Here is a 14408-nt window from a genome sequence, read left to right on the forward strand (position 1 = left end):
GCATTCTGGTCTGATGTTATGGAGAGGGAAAACTTGGGTATGGTTCTCACAGAGGGATATTGCTTCTAATGGTAGAACTTGTACACATTTGTACTGTTCTTTCTTTATTTCTTCACCTGCCAGCATCAACTCTTTGTGTTTTCTTTCCAGGGCGGAGAGGGCATTTTCTTTGTTGCTTTTCCTTTGTCAAAATATTTCAGCAAAAAAGTCTCTGCTTTCATTAATCTCCATTGGAAAACAGCTCCTAGTGTCTTTGGAAGAAGGACCTGTGGTTAGTAATTTCTGTGTACTAATCTTGGTTTGACTTGGCTAATACGCACTTGGGTTGATGTTTGGGTAATGATTATGGTGTAATTCATGATTAAGCTAAGCCTTTTTTCAACCTGAAGGTGATTGTGTGGGACAATGATTATGTTAAGTTCTTTTTTCCTTGGGCTCCTTATTACTTTTGCATGGTGTATAATTGCCATTTGGTCATATATCTTTCTAGTGATATAAGAAAAAGACGTAATTTTGGCTATGGGGAAGTAAGTTTTCTGGGATCTATGACAAATAAGCATAGAAGAGACACATTATGACATATGCCCAATTGTTTATTTTGAATCTTTATGCAATACACTTTTTTGATTTTAATGAAGCCAGAATAATATAGAATTCCATTACAAGGATAGTCCAGAAAGATGTACTGAGCCCTGATAATAACATTGGAGGTTTGGCCACTAGAACAGTGATTTTATAATTTTTGCCACGAGAACAGTGATTTTATAATATTTTTCACAAAGATCAGTGCACAAATCTACAAAGGTCCTAAAATTTAAGCTCAGAAAAGAAAAATGCTTACTTCAACCCCAACACCCAAAATACTGTGTTTTCTAAATTTAGGTCTAAATAACATTGTTTATTCCCATTCACCATTTCCAAACAAAGGCATAAATTTCTAGAGAATAAACTAAACTATGCCCAAGGGAAGAAATTGTGTAACTTATTCAAAATAAAATGGTAACGTAAACCCTTTGGAAGTATAATGAGAAGTTTCTTGATGCAAAGTTATGTCTTGTTTCACTTACCTACTCTCAGTATTAATTATTTTTCTATTGGGTTCTCACTCATAATAATAATATCTTTCTAACTGACCAAATCCCAACTGTTTTGAATTATCACTTGAATGACCATATGTTCGTGACTGCATATTACTGTCTGATATATTGGATGTTATAAATTCATCTCCAGAGTGAGGTCTGTCCCTGAATGCCATATTGGTACAATCATAACTTACACGACCATACTGAGACTGTCCAAAATCTGAATCAGACTTCCCGCAATTTTCTCTCTGCCCTGGAGGAGACACTGATTTCTGGTAGAAATAAGACCCTGAGTTTTCAGAACTGCCACGTACATTGTCATGTTGTCTCCTTTGACTGGAACTGGACTGTTCCTGGACTGACCCTGACTGAGTATCTGAGTCTTCTGACTGTCCTTCACTGTCACTGGCCTGACCGGTTCTGGATCCCCGGTGTCTGCTGTTACCAGATCCAGAAGAGCTTTGTCCACGTCCAGCACCTGAATGTCTGGAGCTGTCGTCTGACTGCCGAAGGTGGCGCCCTTGCGTTTCTCTGGTGGTGGATCCTGACTCTAGGTGGGCAGAGTCTGACTGCCCACCAGAGGCCGTCTGCCCTTGACGGGACCCTGAGTGCCTGGATCTGTCTCCTGACTGCTGGTGGTGGCGCCCTTGTGTTTCCCTGGTGGTGGATTCTGACTCTCGGTGGGCAGAGTCTGATCCCCCAAGGGAGGCCGTCTGCCCGTGAAGGGATCCTGAGTGCCCAGATCTGTCTCCTGACTGCTGGTGGTGGCGCCCTTGCCTTTCCCTGGTGGTGGATCCTGACTCTCGGTGGGCAGAGTCTGACCTCCCACGGGAGGCCGTCTGCCCTTGACGGGTCCCTGAGTGCCCAGACCTGTCTCCTGACTGCCCATGGCTAGACCCATGTTCCTTCCTCAAAGTGGACCCAGACCTTCCGCGGGTGTTTGAAGATTCTCTGCCTGCACCTTCTGAATGTCCTTCGCTGTCGCTGGCCTGACTCACACTGGATCCCCGCTGTCTGCTTGCCCCGTATCCAGAGGACGATTGTCCATGTCCAGTGGCTGAGCGTCTGGAGGTGTCTGCTGACCGGTGATGCTGGGATTCTTGTCGTCCTCTTGTGCCGGATCTTGACTGCCCACGGGAGGAGTCAGTGTGTCCCCGAGAGGATGTCTCTCCGTGATGAGACCCTGATTGTGTGTAGCTGTCTACAGCGTGTCCATGACTAGATCCTTGTCCTCTTCTGGTACCAGAGTCTGACTGTCCATGGGCAGAATCAGAGTGCCCATGATTGTCTCCCTGCCTTCGATGAGAGTGAGAGAGTCTAGAGCCGTCTCCCGCATGGCCATGGGCAGACCCACGTTGGTTTCCTGAACCAGACCCATACTGTCTGTCCGAATCTTCTGAGTGTCCTTCACTGTCGCTGTCCTGACTGACACTGGACCCTCGGTTTCTCAGTGGCCTGGATTCAGATGAGGATTGTCCATGCTCAGGGTGTGAGTGTCTAGAGCCGTGTGCCTGAGTGGATGACTGATGGTGACGAGATCCTCGCTCCGAGTGTCCACCATCGGCTGCCTGACCCTCAAGGGATCCTGCCTGTCTAGAGCTGTCACGTGCCTGCTCAGGGCGGGATCCTTGTCTCCCTCTGGTGCTGGATTGAGACTGCCCGTGGGCAGAATTCAAGTGTTCTTGGGAGGCTATCTGGTAGAAATAAGCCCCTGAGTGCTCAGAACTGCCACGTACATTGTCATGTTGTCTCCTTTGACTGGACCTGGACCGTTCCAAGACTGACCCTGACTGAGTATCTGAGTCTTCTGATTGTCCTTCACTGTCACTGGCGTGACCGGTTCTGGATCCCCGGTGTCTGCTGTTACCAGATCCAGAAGAGCTTTGTCCATGTCCGGCACCCGAATGTCTGGAGCTGTCGTCTGACTGCCGAAGGTGGCGCCCTTGCGTTTCTCTGGTGGTGGATCCTGACTCTCGGTGGGCAGAGTCTGACTGCCCACTAGAGGCCGTCTGCCCTTGACGGGACCCTGAGTGCCTGGATCTGTCTCCTGACTGCTGGTGGTGGCGCCCTTGTGTTTCCCTGGTGGTGGATCCTGACTCTCGGTGGGCAGAGTCTGATCCCCCATGGGAGGCTGTCTGCCCTTGACGGGACCCTGAGTGCCCGGATCTGTCTCCTGACTGCTGGTGGTGGTGCCCTTGCCTTTCCCTGGAGGTGGATCCTGATTCTCGGTGGGCAGAGTCTGATCCCCCAAGGGAGGCCGTCTGCCCGTGAAGGGATCCTGAGTGCCCAGATCTGTCTCCTGACTGCTGGTGGTGGTGCCCTTGCCTTTCCCTGGTGGTGGATCCTGACTCTCGGTGGGCAGAGTCTGACCGCCCACGGGAGGCCGTCTGCCCTTGACGGGTCCCTGAGTGCCCAGACCTGTCTCCTGACTGCCCATGGCTAGACCCATGTTCCTTCCTCAAAGTGGTCCCAGACCTTCCGAGGGTGTTTGAAGATTCTCTGCCTGCACCTTCTGAATGTCCTTCGCTGTCGCTGGCCTGACTCACACTGGATCCCCGCTGTCTGCTTGCCCCGTATCCAGAGGACGATTGTCCATGTCCAGTGGCTGAGCGTCTGGAGGTGTCTGCTGACCGGTGATGCTGGGATTCTTGTCGTCCTCTTGTGCCGGATCTTGACTGCCCACGGGAGGAGTCAGTGTGTCCCCGAGAGGATGTCTCTCCGTGATGAGACCCTGATTGTGTGTAGCTGTCTACAGCGTGTCCATGACTAGATCCTTGTCCTCTTCTGGTACCAGAGTCTGACTGTCCATGGGCAGAATCAGAGTGCCCATGATTGTCTCCCTGCCTTCGATGAGAGTGAGAGAGTCTAGAGCCGTCTCCCGCATGGCCATGGGCAGACCCACGTTGGTTTCCTGAACCAGACCCATACTGTCTGTCCGAATCTTCTGAGTGTCCTTCACTGTCGCTGTCCTGACTGACACTGGACCCTCGGTTTCTCAGTGGCCTGGATTCAGATGAGGATTGTCCATGCTCAGGGTGTGAGTGTCTAGAGCCGTGTGCCTGAGTGGATGACTGATGGTGACGAGATCCTCGCTCCGAGTGTCCACCATCGGCTGCCTGACCCTCAAGGGATCCTGCCTGTCTAGAGCTGTCACGTGCCTGCTCAGGGCGGGATCCTTGTCTCCCTCTGGTGCTGGATTGAGACTGCCCGTGGGCAGAATTCAAGTGTTCTTGGGAGGCTATCTGGTAGAAATAAGCCCCTGAGTGCTCAGAACTGCCACGTACATTGTCATGTTGTCTCCTTTGACTGGACCTGGACCGTTCCAAGACTGACCCTGACTGAGTATCTGAGTCTTCTGATTGTCCTTCACTGTCACTGGCGTGACCGGTTCTGGATCCCCGGTGTCTGCTGTTACCAGATCCAGAAGAGCTTTGTCCATGTCCGGCACCCGAATGTCTGGAGCTGTCGTCTGACTGCTGAAGGTGGCGCCCTTGCGTTTCTCTGGTGGTGGATCCTGACTCTCGGTGGGCAGAGTCTGACTGCCCACTAGAGGCCGTCTGCCCTTGACGGGACCCTGAGTGCCTGGATCTGTCTCCTGACTGCTGGTGGTGGCGCCCTTGTGTTTCCCTGGTGGTGGATCCTGACTCTCGGTGGGCAGAGTCTGATCCCCCATGGGAGGCTGTCTGCCCTTGACGGGACCCTGAGTGCCCGGATCTGTCTCCTGACTGCTGGTGGTGGTGCCCTTGCCTTTCCCTGGAGGTGGATCCTGATTCTCGGTGGGCAGAGTCTGATCCCCCAAGGGAGGCCGTCTGCCCGTGAAGGGATCCTGAGTGCCCAGATCTGTCTCCTGACTGCTGGTGGTGGCGCCCTTGCCTTTCCCTGGTGGTGGATCCTGACTCTCGGTGGGCAGAGTCTGACCGCCCACGGGAGGCCGTCTGCCCTTGACGGGTCCCTGAGTGCCCAGACCTGTCTCCTGACTGCCCATGGCTAGACCCATGTTCCTTCCTCAAAGTGGTCCCAGACCTTCCGAGGGTGTTTGAAGATTCTCTGCCTGCACCTTCTGAATGTCCTTCGCTGTCGCTGGCCTGACTCACACTGGATCCCCGCTGTCTGCTTGCCCCGTATCCAGAGGACGATTTTCCATGTCCAGTGGCTGAGCGTCTGGAGGTGTCTGCTGACCGGTGATGCTGGGATTCTTGTCGTCCTCTTGTGCCGGATCTTGACTGCCCACGGGAGGAGTCAGTGTGTCCCCGAGAGGATGTCTCTCCGTGATGAGACCCTGATTGTGTGTAGCTGTCTACAGCGTGTCCATGACTAGATCCTTGTCCTCTTCTGGTACCAGAGTCTGACTGTCCATGGGCAGAATCAGAGTGCCCATGATTGTCTCCCTGCCTTCGATGAGAGTGAGAGAGTCTAGAGCCGTCTCCCGCATGGCCATGGGCAGACCCACGTTGGTTTCCTGAACCAGACCCATACTGTCTGTCCGAATCTCCTGAGTGTCCTTCACTGTCGCTGTACTGACTGACACTGGACCCTCGGTTTCTCAGTGGCCTGGATTCAGATGAGGATTGTCCATGCTCAGGGTGTGAGTGTCTAGAGCCGTGTGCCTGAGTGGATGACTGATGGTGACGAGATCCTCGCTCCGAGTGTCCACCATCGGCTGCCTGACCCTCAAGGGATCCTGCCTGTCTAGAGCTGTCACGTGCCTGCTCAGGGCGGGATCCTTGTCTCCCTCTGGTGCTGGATTGAGACTGCCCGTGGGCAGAATTCAAGTGTTCTTGGGAGGCTATCTGGTAGAAATAAGCCCCTGAGTGCTCAGAACTGCCACGTACATTGTCATGTTGTCTCCTTTGACTGGACCTGGACTGTTCCAAGACTGACCCTGACTGAGTATCTGAGTCTTCTGATTGTCCTTCACTGTCACTGGCCTGACCGGCTCTGGATCCCCGGTGTCTGCTGTTACCAGATCCAGAAGAGCTTTGTCCATGTCCGGCACCCGAATGTCTGGAGCTGTCATCTGACTGCCGAAGGTGGCGCCCTTGTGTTTCCCTGGTGGTGGATCCTGACTCTCGGTGGGCAGAGTCTGACCGCCCACGGGACGCCGTCTGCCCTTGACGGGACCCTGAGTGCCCGGATCTGTCCCCTGACTGCTGGTGGTGGCTCCCTTGCCTTTCCCTGGAGGTGGATCCTGATTCTCGGTGGGCAGAGTCTGATCCCCCAAGGGAGGCCGTCTGCCCGTGAAGGGATCCTGAGTGCCCAGATCTGTCTCCTGACTGCTGGTGGTGGCGCCCTTGCCTTTCCCTGGTGGTGGATCCTGACTCTCGGTGGGCAGAGTCTGACTTCCCACGGGAGGCCGTCTGCCCTTGACGGGTCCCTGAGTGCCCAGACCTGTCTCCTGACTGCCCATGGCTAGACCCATGTTCCTTCCTCAAAGTGGACCCAGACCTTCCGAGGGTGTTTGAAGATTCTCTGCCTGCACCTTCTGAATGTCCTTCGCTGTCGCTGGCCTGACTCACACTGGATCCCCGCTGTCTGCTTGCCCCGTATCCAGAGGACGATTGTCCATGTCCAGTGGCTGAGCGTCTGGAGGTGTCTGCTGACCGGTGATGCTGGGATTCTTGTCGTCCTCTTGTGCCGGATCTTGACTGCCCACGGGAGGAGTCAGTGTGTCCCCGAGAGGATGTCTCTCCGTGATGAGACCCTGATTGTGTGTAGCTGTCTACAGCGTGTCCATGACTAGATCCTTGTCCTCTTCTGGTACCAGAGTCTGACTGTCCATGGGCAGAATCAGAGTGCCCATGATTGTCTCCCTGCCTTCGATGAGAGTGAGAGAGTCTAGAGCCGTCTCCCGCATGGCCATGGGCAGACCCACGTTGGTTTCCTGAACCAGACCCATACTGTCTGTCCGAATCTTCTGAGTGTCCTTCACTGTCGCTGTCCTGACTGACACTGGACCCTCGGTTTCTCAGTGGCCTGGATTCAGATGAGGATTGTCCATGCTCAGGGTGTGAGTGTCTAGAGCCGTGTGCCTGAGTGGATGACTGATGGTGACGAGATCCTCGCTCCGAGTGTCCACCATCGGCTGCCTGACCCTCAAGGGATCCTGCCTGTCTAGAGCTGTCACGTGCCTGCTCAGGGCGGGATCCTTGTCTCCCTCTGGTGCTGGATTGAGACTGCCCGTGGGCAGAATTCAAGTGTTCTTGGGAGGCTATCTGGTAGAAATAAGCCCCTGAGTGCTCAGAACTGCCACGTACATTGTCATGTTGTCTCCTTTGACTGGACCTGGACCGTTCCAAGACTGACCCTGACTGAGTATCTGAGTCTTCTGATTGTCCTTCACTGTCACTGGCCTGACCGGTTCTGGATCCCCGGTGTCTGCTGTTACCAGATCCAGAAGAGCTTTGTCCATGTCCGGCACCCGAATGTCTGGAGCTGTCGTCTGACTGCCGAAGGTGGCGCCCTTGTGTTTCCCTGGTGGTGGATCCTGACTCTCGGTGGGCAGAGTCTGACCGCCCACGGGACGCCGTCTGCCCTTGATGGGACCCTGAGTGCCCGGATCTGTCCCCTGACTGCTGGTGGTGGCTCCCTTGCCTTTCCCTGGTGGTGGATCCTGATTCTCGGTGGGCAGAGTCTGATCCCCCAAGGGAGGCCGTCTGCCCGTGAAGGGATCCTGAGTGCCCAGATCTGTCTCCTAACTGCTGGTGGTGGCGCCCTTGCCTTTCCCTGGTGGTGGATCCTGACTCTCGGTGGGCAGAGTCTGACTTCCCACGGGAGGCCGTCTGCCCTTGACGGGTCCCTGAGTGCCCAGACCTGTCTCCTGACTGCCCATGGCTAGACCCATGTTCCTTCCTCAAAGTGGACCCAGACCTTCCGAGGGTGTTTGAAGATTCTCTGCCTGCACCTTCTGAATGTCCTTCGCTGTCGCTGGCCTGACTCACACTGGATCCCCGCTGTCTGCTTGCCCCGTATCCAGAGGACGATTGTCCATGTCCAGTGGCTGAGCGTCTGGAGGTGTCTGCTGACCGGTGATGCTGGGATTCTTGTCGTCCTCTTGTGCCGGATCTTGACTGCCCACGGGAGGAGTCAGTGTGTCCCCGAGAGGATGTCTCTCCGTGATGAGACCCTGATTGTGTGTAGCTGTCTACAGCGTGTCCATGACTAGATCCTTGTCCTCTTCTGGTACCAGAGTCTGACTGTCCATGGGCAGAATCAGAGTGCCCATGATTGTCTCCCTGCCTTCGATGAGAGTGAGAGAGTCTAGAGCCGTCTCCCGCATGGCCATGGGCAGACCCACGTTGGTTTCCTGAACCAGACCCATACTGTCTGTCCGAATCTTCTGAGTGTCCTTCACTGTCGCTGTCCTGACTGACACTGGACCCTCGGTTTCTCAGTGGCCTGGATTCAGATGAGGATTGTCCATGCTCAGGGTGTGAGTGTCTAGAGCCGTGTGCCTGAGTGGATGACTGATGGTGACGAGATCCTCGCTCCGAGTGTCCACCATCAGCTGCCTGACCCTCAAGGGATCCTGCCTGTCTAGAGCTGTCACGTGCCTGCTCAGGGCGGGATCCTTGTCTCCCTCTGGTGCTGGATTGAGACTGCCCGTGGGCAGAATTCAAGTGTTCTTGGGAGGCTATCTGGTAGAAATAAGCCCCTGAGTGCTCAGAACTGCCACGTACATTGTCATGTTGTCTCCTTTGACTGGACCTGGACTGTTCCAAGACTGACCCTGACTGAGTATCTGAGTCTTCTGATTGTCCTTCACTGTCACTGGCCTGACCGGCTCTGGATCCCCGGTGTCTGCTGTTACCAGATCCAGAAGAGCTTTGTCCATGTCCGGCACCCGAATGTCTGGAGCTGTCGTCTGACTGCCGAAGGTGGCGCCCTTGCGTTTCCCTGGTGGTGGATCCTGACTCTCGGTGGGCAGAGTCTGACCGCCCACGGGACGCCGTCTGCCCTTGACGGGACCCTGAGTGCCCGGATCTGTCCCCTGACTGCTGGTGGTGGCTCCCTTGCCTTTCCCTGGAGGTGGATCCTGATTCTCGGTGGGCAGAGTCTGATCCCCCAAGGGAGGCCGTCTGCCCGTGAAGGGATCCTGAGTGCCCAGATCTGTCTCCTGACTGCTGGTGGTGGCGCCCTTGCCTTTCCCTGGTGGTGGATCCTGACTCTCGGTGGGCAGAGTCTGACTTCCCACGGGAGGCCGTCTGCCCTTGACGGGACCCTGAGTGCCCGGATCTGTCCCCTGACTGCTGGTGGTGGCTCCCTTGCCTTTCCCTGGAGGTGGATCCTGGTTCTCGGTGGGCAGAGTCTGATCCCCCAAGGGAGGCTGTCTGCCCGTGAAGGGATCCTGAGTGCCCAGATCTGTCTCCTGACTGCTGGTGGTCGCGCCCTTGCCTTTCCCTGGTGGTGGATCCTGACTCTCGGTGGGCAGAGTCTGACCTCCCACGGGAGGCCGTCTGCCCTTGACGGGTCCCTGAGTGCCCAGACCTGTCTCCTGACTGCCCATGGCTAGACCCATGTTCCTTCCTCAAAGTGGACCCAGACCTTCCGAGGGTATTTGAAGATTCTCTGCCTGCACCTTCTGAATGTCCTTCGCTGTCGCTGGCCTGACTCACACTGGATCCCCGCTGTCTGCTTGCCCTGTATCCAGAGGACGATTGTCCATGTCCAGTGGCTGAGCGTCTGGAAGTGTCTGCTGACCGGTGATGCTGGGATTCTTGTCGTCCTCTTGTGCCGGATCTTGACTGCCCACGGGAGGAGTCAGTGTGTCCCCGAGAGGATGTCTCTCCGTGATGAGACCCTGATTGTGTGTAGCTGTCTACAGCGTGTCCATGACTAGATCCTTGTCCTCTTCTGGTACCAGAGTCTGACTGTCCATGGGCAGAATCAGAGTGCCCATGATTGTCTCCCTGCCTTCGATGAGAGTGAGAGAGTCTAGAGCCGTCTCCCGCATGGCCATGGGCAGACCCACGTTGGTTTCCTGAACCAGACCCATACTGTCTGTCCGAATCTTCTGAGTGTCCTTCACTGTCGCTGTCCTGACTGACACTGGACCCTCGGTTTCTCAGTGGCCTGGATTCAGATGAGGATTGTCCATGCTCAGGGTGTGAGTGTCTAGAGCCGTGTGCCTGAGTGGATGACTGATGGTGACGAGATCCTCGCTCCGAGTGTCCACCATCGGCCTCCTCACCCTCAAGGGATCCTGTCTGTCTAGAATTGTCAGGTCCTTGCTTGTGTCTATATTTTCCTTTTCCTTTTAGTCCTTTGGATCTTGTCTCCCTCCTTTTTTCATGGGTTTTTCCTGATTGTGTGGATTTTCTCAATTTTTCTTCTTTTTCTAATTGTACTTTGTCTTCATCTAAATCATCGTCTTCATCTTTTGTATGGTGTGCATGGTGGTTTTGGTTTTGCTCCGTTGCTTGGAAGTTCTGTCTTTTGTTTGACTCATAGTATGCTGTAGCCAACTTGAATACCATTAGAAAGTACTCAGTGAAGTCAATTTTCTTGTCATGGTCTAGATCAAGAATATGCATGAAGACATCAGCAGTGTCTGGGTCATCTGGATTCTGTACATATGGAAGATACAGGGAGATTACATGAGAGTGATTCACATGGTCAGTTGAATAATCCAACCAACTGGTGATTCTGATTTTTGGTAAGGAAATGTGGGACCATATGTGGTTTTGTATCTTTGCTAATGTTCAGTTTGTGATTAGTTACAGGAAAGTGTAGATAGTGTACCTAAAAATATATTTTAAAAAGTAGTTTGTGAAAAGTAATAATTTGGATGGGTCATATTCCTGTTTTTTCTTTTTAATGTACATATGTTATGAAATCCATCAGTGCATTGTCTATTTAGTGGAGCTTGTTAGCATTCTTGAGACTAGGAAGCATAATATGAAGAACTAATTTTTGGTGTTCAGTTTTTGTCATTAAGTATTTATATTTCTTTCATAGGAGATGAATGTGTGTGTGTTGTGCACATTTTTGTGTGCACATAGTATATCAAATGTGTAAAGAGAGGAAAATAATACTTGTTTTGAATTAAGATGAAGTCTCTTTTCTTTTCCAAAAGTAATAATTTACAAAGACTTCACAGATATTGTCACAATGCTGCTGCAAAACATACATGATACACTCTTGGGTCCTGGCTGATATCCCTTACCTTCAGGACTGGCCGAAACTCTCTTTCCAGGAGCTCCTTCAGTTCTTCTCTGCTCAGTGTGTCAGTCTCCTTGTCTGTTGTTGAGTACTCATGGAATAGGTCGATGATGGCAATGATGTTTTCCAGGAGAGTAGACATCTTTTGGTAGTAAAGGTGAACCTGGAAGGAAGAAATAAAAATGTACTTTTGTATGTCTTTTCTTCTTCTTCTTCTTCTTTTTTTTTTTTAAAAAAAGATTATTTAGTTGAGAGAGAGAGAGTGCAAGCAGGGGAGGGGTGAGAGGTATAGAATCCAAAGCAGGCTCCAGACTCTGAGCTGTCAGCCCAGAGCCTGATGTGGGGCTTGAACCTGGGAACTGTGAGATCATGACCTGAGCTGAAGTGGATGCTTAACTGACATAGCCACCCTACTGCCTCTGTCTTTTATTTTTCTAAGATCTTATCAATTATTAGATTGAATTTCCACCTTTGTTTAAAATCAACATTTCATGATGTATACAGTATTTTTAATTGGATAGGGTGGCTTTAATAGCTTCTCAATATTATACATTTTTTTTGTTGTTGTTGACTGGCTTTCATTTTGCCACTTAATGAAGAGCATTTAAGGCATGCTCAATTTATGTAATTGGTGAACAAAGAAATTACTAAGCAGGTCAATAAATCTAAGTAAGGATTTATTTTATAAAAGCATTGTAATGACATCCAAATAAGCATTTATTTTATAAAAGCATTGTAAAGACTACTTTAGAAGTTATAAAACCAGATGAAACTAATATGATATAGGAAACAATAATGTGAAAGACATGACTGAAATCGAGCTAAAGTATGTATGGACCTTGGATTATTTTATGAGAGGAAATAGGTGTTAATTCTTGACATTGTTAAACCTGTATTTTGATAAGTTTATGAGTAACCACTAAAATAATGCAGTTTATAACTTTTCAACCATAGAGAGGAAAAATAAAAATTAAAAAAAAAAAGCTTCAATCAATGCATTGGAAACCAGGAAAGAAGAAAATAAGAAGCATAGATAAGGGAGGGTAAACAGAAAGTGTAAAATATAAAAGTAGGATTACATATAATTTTATCATGAATTATGTATGTGAATTGATCAGACTGGTTGGCTAAAAGACAGTTTGCAAAGATTGAATTAAAAAATACAGTTGTATGCTTTTTACAAAAAGAAATTAAGATTTTTTTCAGGCACTGTCATTTATGTTGATATTCCAGACCTTGAATTTATGTGTAATTGTGCTGTCCCCAAAAGTCTGCATCTCAATGATTGCACTTTCTGACCTCCTCTTGTACTCTGATTTCAATAATTCTGTGGCCTCATTGTTTATTTCTGCTTTATGTATTCACCTACCTCTTTACTCTGGTTAGACATTTGGTTAATCTCTGTCATTGCTTCTAGCATGTACCCCGTCTTTTTGTACTTACTGGCAAAAGCTCAACAGTGACTTTTTGTACTTTATCTCACAAGAAGTCATTGAGTTTTATTTCACTGAGAGCTTGGAAGCTAATGAAAAGAATTTCCTCTCTTTGCCAATTTCTGATCTTCCAGCCTGGTGCATCTGTGTCCATAGACTTTAACCAGCAGTGATGTTGTGTATGTGTACAGTCTGTGCTCCTGTCCTCTGTTTTGGCACTGGAACCCCTTTGCCTACTCAAACAGTTTGCTTTTGCAATTGTCATCCTTCTCTACTGGATATATTCATATATCCATACTGATGTGGCTCTTTTAAAATTTTTTTAATGTTTATTTATTTGAGAGAGAGAGAGAGAGAGAGCGAGAGAGAGAGAGAGCGAGAGAGCGATAGAGCGAGAGCGAGCAGGGGAAGGGCAGAGAGAGAGGGAGACACGGAATCTGAAGCAGGCTCCAGGCTCTGAGCTGTCAGTACAGAGCCCGATTTGGGGCTCAAACTCATAGACTATGAGATCATGACCTGAGCCGAAGTCAGATGCTTAACTAACTCAGCCCCCAGAATGATCTTTTAAAAACATGCATTAGATTATCTCATTCTTTATGCTGAATACTCTCCAATTACTTCTGATGTAGTTAAAGTAATGTACAAATTCTATGCCTCTCTTTACATGGTTTACTCCATCTAGCTCTCTGATGTCACCACACACCACTGTTTTTTTTGTTAAATATGCTCTAGGCATACTAGCTTCTTTTTATTCTTTGAAACAAATTGACTCCTATTTAGAATCTTGCCCTTTGCTTTGGCTGGTTCCTTTTGTCATTAAGATCTCAGTTTAAAGGAGAATTCCCCAGAGAGATCTTCCCCGGCCTTCTAATCTAAAATTCTCTCCTCCCATCACTTTATTACACCACTCTCTTATTTTCTTCATTGTTCTTAGCACTATTTGAAATTCTTGTTCATTTATTGTTTACTGGATGTCTCCTTCTACTAAATGCAAGCTCCTTAGAGTAGGGAGTTTATATCGTCACTGCTGCATAATCAGCCAAGTGCAGCACTTGGCAAATAGAAGGCAGTTTGTATATATTTATTGAATGAATGAATAAATGGAAACTCCAGCAATACAGAGAGTATTGAGCAGCTTCATAGGAAACACATTTATGCTTCATTTTCCTTTTATATCAAAATAAGGTTTTAGTAACAGTTCCACTAAAAATGAAGATCCTCAAACATCCAGAACATTTCCCTCAGAGCACACATACCTCCCGTATTTCCACCTTGCTTAATACCAAGTAGGCAAAGTTAGATGTATTCCCTTTTACTTACGTTCTTCACCACAAGAGTAAGTAGAATGTAGCCTGAAGGAGCTTTGCTGGGTGCTGAAGTCTGGGATAGTGGCCCTTTTATAGCAAGTCCATCCAGGGAGGAGCCATTGTCTGTAGGAGGTCTGAATCACTCCTAACCAAACCCAGATCCACCCGTATCTCCACCTGTATTTCTCTAGCAGTGTGTTTACCTCCCAACTTCCTCACGTACTCATCTGTACTTGTTTTACCAAGTTCCAGATTTAGTTTTACATAGACCCCATGTACTGGATGTTTTGAGGAAGGTTTTCTTTGGTGTGCAGGGTCCACACCTTCTACTTTTTTTTTATAACCCCCACTTTGACTTGGTAGGTGCTTGATAAATATCTATTGATAAATATACTTTCTTAACTGTGTCTTTAGAGAAGTAAAATACA

General features: G+C 49.7%; 1 protein-coding gene across 1 annotated transcript; it reads right to left on the reverse strand.

The window, feature by feature from the left end:
- Positions 1 to 575: 575 nt before the first annotated feature.
- FLG (filaggrin) lies at positions 576 to 14104 on the reverse strand. Its single transcript, XM_045475123.1, has 5 exons — positions 13994 to 14104; positions 11245 to 11403; positions 7501 to 10645; positions 6079 to 7140; positions 576 to 5718 (listed from the first exon to the last, which is right to left on the reverse strand). The coding sequence occupies exons 2-5, from the start codon at positions 11380 to 11382 to the stop codon at positions 1103 to 1105; spliced, it is 8961 nt and encodes a 2986-aa protein (XP_045331079.1). The 5' UTR covers positions 11383 to 11403; positions 13994 to 14104; the 3' UTR covers positions 576 to 1102.
- Between the last annotated feature and the right edge of the window lie 304 nt (positions 14105 to 14408).

The sequence above is a fragment of the Leopardus geoffroyi genome, chromosome C1 (assembly GCF_018350155.1).
Source record: "Leopardus geoffroyi isolate Oge1 chromosome C1, O.geoffroyi_Oge1_pat1.0, whole genome shotgun sequence".
Taxonomy (NCBI): domain Eukaryota; kingdom Metazoa; phylum Chordata; class Mammalia; order Carnivora; family Felidae; genus Leopardus; species Leopardus geoffroyi.

Coding starts and splice junctions, on each gene's coding strand:
- FLG (XM_045475123.1), bottom strand. CDS start 11,382: ATGTCTACTCTCCTGGAAAACATCATTGCCATCATCGACCTATTCCAT. Junction 7,141..7,500: donor CGACAGCTCCAGACATTCGG/GTGCCGGACATG, acceptor ACTCGGAGCGAG/GATCTCGTCACCATCAGTCA. Junction 5,719..6,078: donor TGACAGCTCCAGACATTCGG/GTGCCGGACATG, acceptor ACTCGGAGCGAG/GATCTCGTCACCATCAGTCA.